The following is a 12,194-nucleotide window of genomic DNA, read 5'->3' as shown; positions in this document are numbered from 1 at the left end:
CCTCTCCCTCTCCCTCCCCCCTCTCCCTCTCCCTCTCCCTCTCTGTGCAAATATGTTTTTTTCTACAATGCACGTACTGCTCAGTGGATAAGTCTTAGGGAGTCGATTCTCTCTTTCCACCTTGTTAAGAGATGACCTCTCTCTGTTGCTGCCACCACTCTGGGCACACCAGCCTAGCTGAGCACTGAGCATGCAGCTAATTTTCCTGTTCTGCCTCTTGTCTCTCCTTAGGTGCTCTGGGGTTACACATCTACTTCACTGTGTCTGGCTTTGTGTGTGGGTTATGATGACTGGCTGAGAAAGAATCTTCTTACTATTTTGTCCAGTGTAGATTTGAACTCTTGAGCTCAGACAATTCACCCACCTCAGCATCCTAAGCAGTTGGGACTAAGCACAAGCACCAGGTGAAAGTCTGTCACCAAGCAGGGAGCCCGGTACATTTACATCCCAGAACACGTGAGGCTAAGGCAGGATCATCAAAAATCTTGGGCGGTTTGGCCACATAGCAAGATCCCATCTCAAAAAAAAAAAAAGTTCTTTATGAATTTATTTATTTATTTTTTTAAACTTTCTTGTATATATAGTTTGTGGAGAGCTGCTTTTGGGGATGTCTTCTAGGTATTTGGCAAGAATTTGACATTGGGCCAGGACTCGGGAATAGGCTCAAGATGAATACACTGAGGAATGTGGTTTTGTATCTTTTTTTTTTAAGATTTATTTATTTATTATAGGTATGTACACTATAGCTGGCTTCAGACACTCCAGAAGAGGGCATCAGATCCCATTACAGATGGTTGTGAGCTACCATGTGGTTGCTGGGATTTGAACTCAGGACCTTTGGAAGAGCAGTCAGTGCTCTTAACCACTGAGCAATCTCTCCGGCCCCCTGTATCTTGATGGGTCTTGTTAAGACCCTGAGTTCAGCAATCATGGGACCTTTGTTTATGCTTTGTCTATTACTTAACTACTCTGTTTATGTCTTAGGATTGACCATATTCTTTGCACATACTTAGAATGGTATAAATGCAGACTGGAAAAAAATAAGCCTGCTTCAGCCACAGCACTGGCTGGAGTCTTGTTATAATGTTGTCTAATTGTCTTTTTCTTTTCAATTCTAGCTCCTTCCCTTGAAGCCCAGTTCTCTGACTGAGCTGGCTTGGTCAGTAGTCCTACTTTTCCAGTCTTTCTATCCACTCTTTGTTGTTGTTTTGTTTTGAGACTGGGTCTCATGGAGCCCAGTGTGTTGTCAAATTTGTTTTGCAGTTGAGGCTTTCCTTGTACTTGTGGGCCCCTGCTTCTGCCTCCCAAGTGTTGGGTTCACAGGCATGTTCAGAAACACCCAGTTCACAGATGCTCTTCTTAATCTCATCTTTACCGTGTCTATTCTTGTTCATAGTTATTACTTGTATGGTCTATAATTCTTTCTTAGTTTCTTAGGTTTGAATTGCATATTTTTTTGGCAGCATATATAAATATACATTTTCTTCTTATATCATTCTTTGTATATTTCACAACCTTTTGTACATATTTCATCATTATCACTAAGTTCTAGAAATTCTTCTACCTTCTCTTATATATATTATAATCTATTAATCTATGTATTTGTACATATGTGTATGTATGTATGTCAGGGAACAATTGCTTTCAACTCATTTCAGTATATATATATATATATATATATATATATATACACATATATATATACACACACACATATATATGTGTGTATGTGTGTGGTGTATATATGTGTGTGTATATATATACATACATATGTATACAATATATACACATATATGTGTGTGTATATATGTATACACACACTATACACACACACATGTATGTGTTTATGTTTACAATTGCCATAACATATGTGTGAGGGTCAGGGGCCAACCTGCTGGAGTAGTCAGCTTGTCCGGCTTGGTGGCAAGTGCCTTCACTGGCTGAGTCAACTTGTCAGCCCCTCCCCTTTATTCTTGAAACAGATTCACTCACTGAACTTGGAGCGTGCTATTATAGTAGACTGGCTATCCATGGAACTTCAGGGAGCTTCCTGTCTCAGCTCTGGGATGTTGACATGGGAATGAGAGTGGATTTGTGTGTGTGTGTGCCAGAGAACGCAGGTCCTCATGTAGGAGCAGCAAGTCCTTTGCTTGAGCCCCGGGACCTAAGTGTTGCTTTTCTCTTTTCACTTAGGAGTCCTTCAACAGGAAGATTGAAGGCGAGCGTTCGGGTTGAAGAGTCTTTTTGTTTTGAAACAACATTGAATTTGCAAGAAAAGCTGCAAGTAGACCTAACCACCCTCAACTAACAATTATGACTGAGCTTAACACATTGTGGGGAAACCACCAGAGGAAAAGTAGCAAAAACCAATTTCACATTTCTCATAAACAAGATAGGACAAGATGTCATGGACATATAACATATAAGATTTGTTTCCTTTGTGCACAATGTAGTGCTATTTGATCATTTTCTATCTTTTTCTCTACCATTTCCCTCCCACCTAATTTTGTGGTGGGGGAGAGATTTTGCAGTACTAGAGGTTGACCCTGGGTTCTCTTGGATGCTTGGCTCCAGTTCCCTTTGACTACCTTACAAAATCGCTGGACACCTGTCATATTGTGCTGGGACACGGTATGGACATCATGCCGTTTAGTTTTTACTGCAAGGCACTTCTCATTAATCTGTGTATGTGATATTTAATCAAGCACATTTTGCAGCTGTTTTGGTTTTCATTGCTGTGAAGAGACACCATGACCAAGGCAAGTCTTATAAAGGCAAACATTTAATTGGGGCTGGCTTTACAGTGTCAGAGGTTCAGTCCATTATCATCATGGTAGTGTGCAGGAAGACATGGTGCAGGAGGAGCTGAGAGTTCTACATCTGGATCCTCAGGCAACCAGGGGAGAGACTCTCTCCCCACTGGAGGAGCTCGCATAGGACCTCAAGGACCCATGCCATCAGTGATGCACTTCCTCCAAGACACCACCTACTCAACAAGGCCACACCTCTCAAAAGTGCCTCTTCCTATGGACCAAGCATATTCAAACCAAGAGGATAATATCTTTTCCTTAACTCATTTGAAAGTGTGAATGCCTTAGTCACCTCTGAAACATCCTCCCAGTACAGGCATGATAACAAGAAAACCAACAACACTCCCATTCAAATTCTGTGTCTGGCCCTTGTTCCTTTCTGCCTACTGCAGCCTCTAAGAGCACCTTATTGGGCTGGTGAGATGGCTCAGTGGGTAAGAGCACCCGACTGCTCTTCCGAAGGTCCAGAGTTCAAATCCCAGCAACCACATGGTGGCTCACAACCATCCGTAACGAGATCTGGTGCCCTCTTCTGGAGTGTCTGAAGACAGCTACAGTGTACTTACATATAATAAATAAATAAATCTTTAAAAAAAAAAAAAGAGCACCTTATCACCCTTTTCTCTCTTAGAGGCACTGCCCATCCAGATGCTGCCCAGTTCTTCTCTGTAATCCATGCTCCCATATTCCAAGCCTTTTGTTTCATTTTGGTTTGGTTTTTCAAGACAGAGTTTCTCTGTGTGGCCCTGGCTGTCCTGGAACCGTGTTGTCTTTGAACTCAGAGATCTACCTGCCTCTACCTGGGAGGCAGTGCTGGGATTAAAGTCGAGTACCACCATAGCCTGGCATACCAAGACTTTTTTTTTTTTTTACTGTGTTAAAAATAATAAAAGCAAAGAGCTAAGGATATAGCTTGGCAGCAGAATGTTTGTCTAGTCTTCTTGAAGCCCTGTGTGCAATCCCCAAAACTGCTGAAAAAAAATTGAGATAGAACTTATATATCACCAACCCAGTATATACATGCACACAAGATAGCAGTTTTAGTATACTACAATAGCTAATTTCACATGTCAGTTTGACTACATCGTTTATGGTGTCAGGATATTTGGCTAAACATTGTCTATTTACTTCTGAAAAGATATGTTTGGACACGGACACACACAAAAGATATGTTTGGTTTGTTCTTTAAGGTTGGGTTTTGGTCTGTATCCTGGTAGGAAGGGCAGGGGAATGGGGAGAAGGTTGGGGGAGGGGATGTGGGTGGGACGCAGATTCTATTTATCAGGCCTTCCTCGCTGTTTATCCACCTCCCAAAGGCTCCACCATTGAATGCCATCACACTGCAATTGATTAGGTTTCACATTTGAATTGGGGTGGCCATAAAATTAAAAGGCAAGCAAGCACCAGAAGTAAAGAGGAAAGTATGGCCCCCACGAGTTTACCACATATAACCTGGTCCACATCGCCACGAGATCCCACCATTCAGCAGAGTCACTGCAGTGCTGATGGAACTCCATGTCTGTGGCTGAGCAGGGGTTTGGCAGAAGGAGCCAGGCTCATAGCCATGGCTATCTGCTAGCTTAGTGTACACCTGTGTGTGTAATGTTGCATGTACATGGGTTTGTGGAGGCCACAATCATTTCATTTCTCAATTGTTCTTTACTGAGTGTCTGCGGGTTCACACACACACACACACACACACACACACACACACACACACACCAGTGCGCATATGTGCTGCCAGTATGTTCACTCCATGGTGCTTGTGTGGAGGTCAGAGCCCTCCTTTCTACCATGTGTGTCTCCAGGGATCAAACTCAGGTTGTCTGGTTTGGTGGTAGGTACCTCTATCCAGAGAGCCAAACTGCCTGCCCTTTCACCTTGCCAAACCTGGAGGTCACCAATTCAGCTAGGCTGGCTGGCCAGTGAGCTTCAGGGATCTTCTTCCTGTTTCAGCCCCTACTCAAACCCCAATTAGCAACAGGCTTATAGACAGGCCCCTCGGTACTGGCTCCTGCACTGGCTGTGGCAGGCACTTTATCAACTGAGCTACCTCTCCAGGTCCCACCCCATCCCTATTTGTTAGTTTCTAATGTGGCAAACAGGACATAACCTGAATTGTCATTTTTCCTTTCCTCCTTCCTCCCTTCCTTCCTTTCTTTTTGATTTATTTATTTATTTATTTATTTTAAAGATTTATTTATTATATGTGAGTACACTGTAGCTGTCTTCAGACACCCCAGAAGAGGGCATCAGATCCCATTAGAGATGGTTGTGAGGCACCATGTGGTTGCTGGGATTTGAACGCAGGACCTTCAGGAGAGCAGTCCTGAAGGTCCTGCGTTCCAGCCCCTGTATTGTTCTTTAATCTGCTGAAGTTACCTTGTAAATGTCAGTTAAAGCAGATGGTCCCCTCAGCCATCCGAGGAGACTAGAGAGCAGAGGGACTGGTTTGGTTCCTGAGTGTTAGGGATTTTACAACAGACAGATGATAACAATAAACTATTTAGTTTGCAGAGTTCTTTCATTTGTGGGACTCATTTAGTAAAGCTCGTTGGGTCTGCTAAGGCCCATTAGCATTGAAGGGAGAGACTGAAAAAATAAGAAACTGAAAAGGGGTGACCCTCACTGAGTTGGGTGTCTCTGTGACTCCAGGAGTTGCTGACACTGCCCTGTGAGTGTACAACAGGAGACAGAAAACTAATACTAGGCTAAGCCAAGTTTTGTCTAGTTTGAGGCTGGGAGAACGGAATTGGCAAGTCACTGCTTATCTCCGCGAGTTGGATTTCACATCACAGACTAGCTCACCCTCCCCGTTTCGGAGTTCCTGGTTGGTACTGTGCACCGGGTTTGGTAGTGGGCGGTTTATGCCATTTGTGTGATGTGTGATAAGATGCAAGCGAAGAAAGCTGCTATTTACACTGATTAACCCCGACGCTGACCACCAGCACACACAGCCATTGTTCCCGCCAGAACTCTTTCCCGACAGGCTTTGTCTAGCTGGCTTTAGGAGGGACAAATACCATTACAAGAGACCAAATAACTTCATTTGGGTGGAGGTTAGATAATAGAGACGCTGCAGGTATTAGCCTGACTGCATTAGCTTGATTGGCTACTACTGTTCACCTTGTCCCGAGCTTTCCTGGAGACAAAGGCCTGGAATTACCAGCCACGGAGATAAGCTGTGGATTAGGGCCTGGCTCTCTAGGGAAAGAGAATTCTACCCTAGCTTTGCATTTCGCTTGTTTTAACCCCCTCAAAGTTAACTTCCAGTTGCCCCGCTGAATGTTATTACACTCTTTACAGATTTTAGCAATTTTAATTTCAAAAGTGTTACTGACTCATTATAACGAAACCAGCCATTACCTTTCAGGTTTCTGAGAAACTCAGAAATACAGTGGCGAGCTTGGTGTTTTATCCTGCTTCTTGACTATTTTCATATGATATAAATTGGTCTCATAAGAATCATAATAAAACAGATATTATTACTAATATCTAAAATTAAATGGTTATGCATCACATACATTTTCTTCATTTCTCTTTCTTCCTTCTTTTCTTCCTTCCTTCTTTCTTCCTTCCTCCCTTTCTTTTTGATACACTGTTTCTGTGTATAATACTGCCTGTCTTGGAACTTTCTGTAGACTGGCCTGGTACTCACAGAGATCCTTCTTCCTCTACATCCTGAGTGCTGGGATTAAAGCCATGCACCACCAACACCACCACCACACCTAGCAGTATTTTCAACATTACAAACTATTTAAATTTTTTCTGACATCCACATATTGTTTATTTCAATCACAGTGTAACTCCTTTTCTGTAGTGCTGGGTATTGAACTCATTCGTGCTAGGTGAGTGCTCTGCTACTGAGCTCAGCGCTAATTACATCATTCTACATTTGTAATTATTGCGCCACTGTGTTGTTACTTCAGCTTCAAAAACAAAGTGCCATCCGTTATACATAACTTATTTTAATTATAAGGTTTTCTGAGACTTAGGGCCCAGAAGTCAGTTATACACACGGCACTGGGCCGGGGCATGCAGAGGTAAGCCAGTACCAAAGCTGCTTCTTGCCTCATCAGACTTTGCAGACACGTCAGCTTTTATGCTTGCTTTTTAAAGATTGTTAATTGTCGTTTAATGTTTGTGAAACTATTTCATTTCCTTTTAGATTGTGAAATTTTTTACAGACCCTTGCCCTCTCTATGAGTTTGGTTTAATTACAAACTGGAGTTTGGGTTTGAAGTCAAAATGTATGAGAAACACTACAAAAATGCTCAGATATGAATATTCAAAAGCAGTTTCTTATTTTGTCTAAGACTTAAGATTCTGTAAACTAAGCAGACATGAAGCATAGCGAGCAGTAACGCTGACACTGCAAGGTAATGCAAATTGTGGCCATAACTGAATAAACAATATTGCGACCAACAAAAAGCCAACTCTTTTATGATATTTAAGATCTATAAAGTATTTAACTGTGGTTCTTTCTGAAGGATAAGACTTGAGGCGGCCTCTACCTTAGCAGTATTGCTAAAGAAAAGAAATGCTTACTTATGTCCCATGACACGCTGCCCCTGCCTTCTGGCCTGTTAGCTTCCAACCATCAAACCCAACATTTTCATGGGGTTCCAGGGGAGCAAAGAAAGCTGCTAGTGGAGCAATGTTGGCTGATGTGCATCACAAGGACTGCTCCAACTACTTACTCCTGGCAGTAACTCCTTATGCTGGCACGAGTGGCCCATCTTGTTCAGAAGCACTTTGACCCCCTGGCCTTCCTAGTGACAGACAGCTCTGCTCACCTATCCCTTTCTCCTCCTTCCTTGTCTTGGCAATAGCTCAAAAGAATAAGGAGTGTATTGCTGACTGACTCCTGAAAAACAGAGCTCTCTGACACAATGCGCTGGCAGTAGATTATTTCCTAAAGTTCTGAGTCAAATTGTCTTCCAATCAATCAATACAAATAAATATCCCAGGAAAAAATGTGTAGTGGTAATAGAGTTGATAATCCAGTCAAAACTGTCACTCTGGTATTCACAGGGAAATAGGATGGGTAAAGGATTGGGAGAGATAAAAAAGAGAAGGCAAAACGCAATACAGGCGGAGGAAAGTGAAATCTGGCGGCCACTCACAGAATTAGAGCATTCAGACTCACCTTTCAAAGCCAAACAAACCCTACTCAATTAGATTTTTTCATTAACTAGAAAATGAACACCTGGGGTTCTGCGGCTGTTGTTTGTTTTGTTTTTCAGAGGAGAGGACTCCCTTTCTGCCTCATAGTTCCTTGTTCTAATCTCAGGGAATAGCTATGGTTTGTCCCACAGGACGTACCTTATTATTTCCAGTAGCTGTGTCAGAACACATGCAAAAAGACAGTACCATGGTACTGAAATATATAGTTATATACATACCTATACACATATATGTTTTTGCATATATAAGTACATAAGATTTATGTTTATATAATATATAATATACTTATATATAAAAATACTTAAACTTATTAATAAGTATTAATATTAACAATTAGTCTATGTAGGCATATATAATACTTATATGTAAGTATTATATAAGTATAGCTAAGCATATACATATATATAAGTTTTGCATGTATGTATACATGCACATATATATATATATATACTATATATATGTATACATACATACATATATGTATTTGAGCACATGCAAAGACACTAGTAGCCTGATACTGAAGTATATAGTTGATTGGAATCCTTAAGCTGAAAACAGAAACAAACTAGATGATCACTATCACATAAAACACCAAAAAAGGCCATATTAAATGAATTTGAAATCTATTTGAAAAATTGCATTTATTTGCTAATTTATTCATTTTTACAAAATGTTAAAGATACACTTATTTATTCGTATGTGTGTGTGTGCAGACGTGTGTGTGTGTGTGTGTGTGTGTGTACATGTGCATGTGTGCATGAATGTTCATGACACACATGTCGAGATTTTTCAGTGTTGATTCTCTCTCTCAGCCATGTGGGATCTGGGGGACTAATGAAACCTGGGTCACCAGGCTCGGCAGCAAGTACCTTAACCTTCTGATCCATGACACCAGCCCTGCAGCTCAAGTCCTTTTGGCAGTGCAATACAGTGGTGGGGATATGAGAGCTGATGGTCTTATGCCTGTACTCTTATGCCTGTACTTTGTTGTAATGACTTTAAAAGAAAAACAACTTGAAATTGGTGTGCTGTAGATTTGTTTGAACACATGGCCAGAAATCAGCAGAAGATTCACAAATAACTCATTGTATAATATAGGTGTGTATAATTACATTTCAAAAGCAACCTGGAAAAAAAAACTAATGGAAGTAAATTAAACCTATTATTATTACTATTACTACTACTATATTTTGAAATACTTTGTAAGTTGTAACCAACCTGTGGAATCAGTTATGAACTTAGTGATTTCTTTTCTTTCTTTCTTTCTTTCTTTCTTTCTTTCTTTCTTTCTTTCTTTCTTTTTTTTTTTTTCTGAGACAGGGTTTCTCTATGTAGCCCTGGCTGTCCTGGAACTCACTCTGTAGACCAGGCTGGCCTTGAACTCAGAAATCCGCTTGCCTCTGCCTCCCAAGTGCTGGGATTAAAGGCGTGCACACCACCACTGCCCGGCTGAGCTTAGAGATTTTAATACACATAGTAACTTATTAGATCAACTTTACTCACTTGTAAACAACTATTGTTGAGGTTAGGAGGGAGAATGGGGTGAATCTGGGACGTGTTAGCGGAGGAACGGATAAATATGACTAAAATAGGCTGTATACACCTGTGAAGGTTTCAAAGAAGAATGTATATTAAAATACCGGTCATTTCTGAAAATTTTTATTAAAAATATATAGGAAAGGTGTTTTCATTATAACTATAAATGTACTGTTCTAGAATCATAATTATTTGCAATATTTTCAGAAGAATGACAATATCTAGATTAGATACAGGAGAGAACGGTAACATTTTAAGTACTTGGAATTTCCATTGATTTCTTGTGTACTATACAACTGGAAGAGAAGCCAACATGTGTAATTTTCTACCTATTTCAGAAGATCTGGGTTGAAGGGTTTTTTTGCCATTAGAAACTGTGATTCTCTACGGGACCTTTTCACCTTTGCTCGGCGATTTTGGAACCAAATCTAGAATGAAGGGAAAATAAAACAGTTCTCAGACACATTACCACACTATTTATCATCACTGGTAACAACTGTGTTTGCACCCTACCTGGATTCTGTCTTCCTCTAGGTTCAGCTTTTGAGCTAGGTCCTCTCTGATGTCAATGCCAGGGTAGCAGTTCACTCTAAAGACATTTTCCAATACTTCGACCTAGAATAAGGAAGGAATTCTTTAAAGTGACATTATTTTATATGTCACCAAAATTGGGCTTTCAGATGAAAAAATGCACTTAAATTTGGGCCTTTAATCTAAATGCATTTTAAAACAATTGGTTGCCCAGAGACTGTTAAACTATGAGTCCACCCTTTCACTAATGCCACTTCTACACTAGGACCCCAGAGTGTCTGGCTTCTGTCACAACCTTTGTGTTGTCACTATTGGCTGAAAAATCTTCTCACCTGGTTCTGGGTGAAAGCAGTTCTTGGCCTTCGTCCTCGGTACCAACTCAATTCTCTTTTCAATGAGCGGGTTTCTGAGGCTGAAAAATAATTTTCATATTTCGGAGCCCTTTCTTCTGGCCTTGGGTGATCCACTGGACAAGGAAATGAAGTCTCACTGGGAAGATCTGGGGCATGTAGGGGTGGGGTGCCATCTTTCTCTAAAATCAGAAGAAGAAGGTCCATCTTATATTGCCTATGCTCCACAAAGTTCTGGAAAAAAGTCATTTTAGTAACTTGCTTTGAATTTTCCTAGGGAATTCCCTAGGAATTCTTCAGGGTTTCACAAAAGAATTGTCTCCCCCATTCTCCCCCCCCCCAAAAAAAAAGAGGATAGAGGGGGGGAAGGGAGGGGGAGGGAGGGAGAGAGGGAGAGAGAGAGAGAGAGAGAGAGAGAGAGAGAGAAAGAGAGAAAGAGAGAAAGAGAGAGAGAGAGAGAGAGAGAGAGAGAGAAGCCTTGGTGATAGAGAACATACATTTTGAACTCTACCATTCATTTTTCAGTGAAGAGAGATTTAGAATGCCTGATGTGACACATGTACACAGAGGGTCTTCTGAAACAAATGCTATTTCTCTCTGGGAGTGAACCACCCAGGGCAGGCACTCTATTCCCTTCCGACCCTGTTGGAGACCTTTTATATATACAGAACAGAATGCGAACGTGGTTTCTAATCCTATACTGCATGAAATAAAGGACAAACTAAAAACGCAGATGAATTTAGAAGTTGAGTTGCAGCATACCTGAGTCGCCGCAGGTGTCTGTCCAGGGTCTGTGGGGTCTTACTGATGTTGTACAATCTTTTTTCTGGTCCAGTCCTAAAATGCTCTCAATTGAGAAGGAGCAGGGCGCGGGCTTGCTTTCCCGGAGCTGAGCACCTTCCCGAAGGCTGGGAGACATTCTCTTCTGGGTCGTACAGCGCCGGAGGGCTCCTGCCCCACGTGTGCAGAGCTGGGATCTTCCAGCAGTTCACCTTGTAGCTTTGCTGACTAGGGGGCTGGGTTTCCAAAGTCACTAATTAAAATCCTGTTTTAGAAAGTTTTAGCAAGTCAATGAACACTTGCCCAGCCAGCGGCTTAAGGAGTTAATTGTTTATTTGTTTGCAAGTAATTAGCAACTAATGGCTACACCAGGGGGCCACCTACAGGGACAAAAAGTGTTATCTCTCCAAAGCAGAACGCAGACTTAACTTTCTCGGAAGAAGTGATGCACGAACATAGCACTCCTCTTTTATTTGAGATCATTAATGTATAAAATCGTGGTTTTCTTCTGAAGTTTGTATTTTTAAGGATTCTAGATACCTAAATGTACAGGGTGGATAGAGGAGCAGTCAAGTAATAAATAATCAGATTTAGTGAATGTTCTTCCAAGGAAACTGGGAAAAATAATAATCTCTTAATGCTATTACAGTAATTCTGATGAAAATGCCTGTTTTCCATATGCATATGTAATGATGAACGTTGTCAATGAAAACGCAGTACTCTTTGGAGTGCAGCACACTGGAAAAGCCTGGCAGTGTTATTAACACAGAGTGCAATCGCCTTCCAAGTGTCTTGGCTTAATTCATAGGAACAGTTGCACCATGTATTTGAAATAATTAATGGGCTAATTCCTTTCTTTCAGTCTTTCTTTTAAATGAGAGAGATACAAGCTTACAAGAGGTTCAAATGCTACAGAGAATAATTTATTTCTATAACAGTTATTTCAAAGAGCGTAGTTTGAGACAAAGTCTCATTATGCAGTTATGGAACTAACTCTATA

General features: G+C 41.1%; 1 protein-coding gene across 1 annotated transcript; it reads right to left on the bottom strand.

The window, feature by feature from the left end:
• Positions 1-9,640: 9,640 nt before the first annotated feature.
• Positions 9,641-11,691, bottom strand: Hesx1 (HESX homeobox 1). Its single transcript, XM_021182544.1, has 4 exons — positions 11,177-11,691; positions 10,397-10,596; positions 10,047-10,148; positions 9,641-9,961 (listed from the first exon to the last, which is right to left on the bottom strand). Exons 1-4 carry the CDS (start codon positions 11,331-11,333, stop codon positions 9,863-9,865), a joined length of 558 nt encoding a protein of 185 aa, XP_021038203.1. The 5' UTR covers positions 11,334-11,691; the 3' UTR covers positions 9,641-9,862.
• Between the last annotated feature and the right edge of the window lie 503 nt (positions 11,692-12,194).

The sequence above is a fragment of the Mus caroli genome, chromosome 14 (assembly GCF_900094665.2).
Source record: "Mus caroli chromosome 14, CAROLI_EIJ_v1.1, whole genome shotgun sequence".
NCBI lineage: Eukaryota > Metazoa > Chordata > Mammalia > Rodentia > Muridae > Mus > Mus caroli.
The sequence above is the reverse complement of the archived record's forward strand: the minus strand, read 5'-3'. Positions and strand labels throughout refer to the sequence as shown.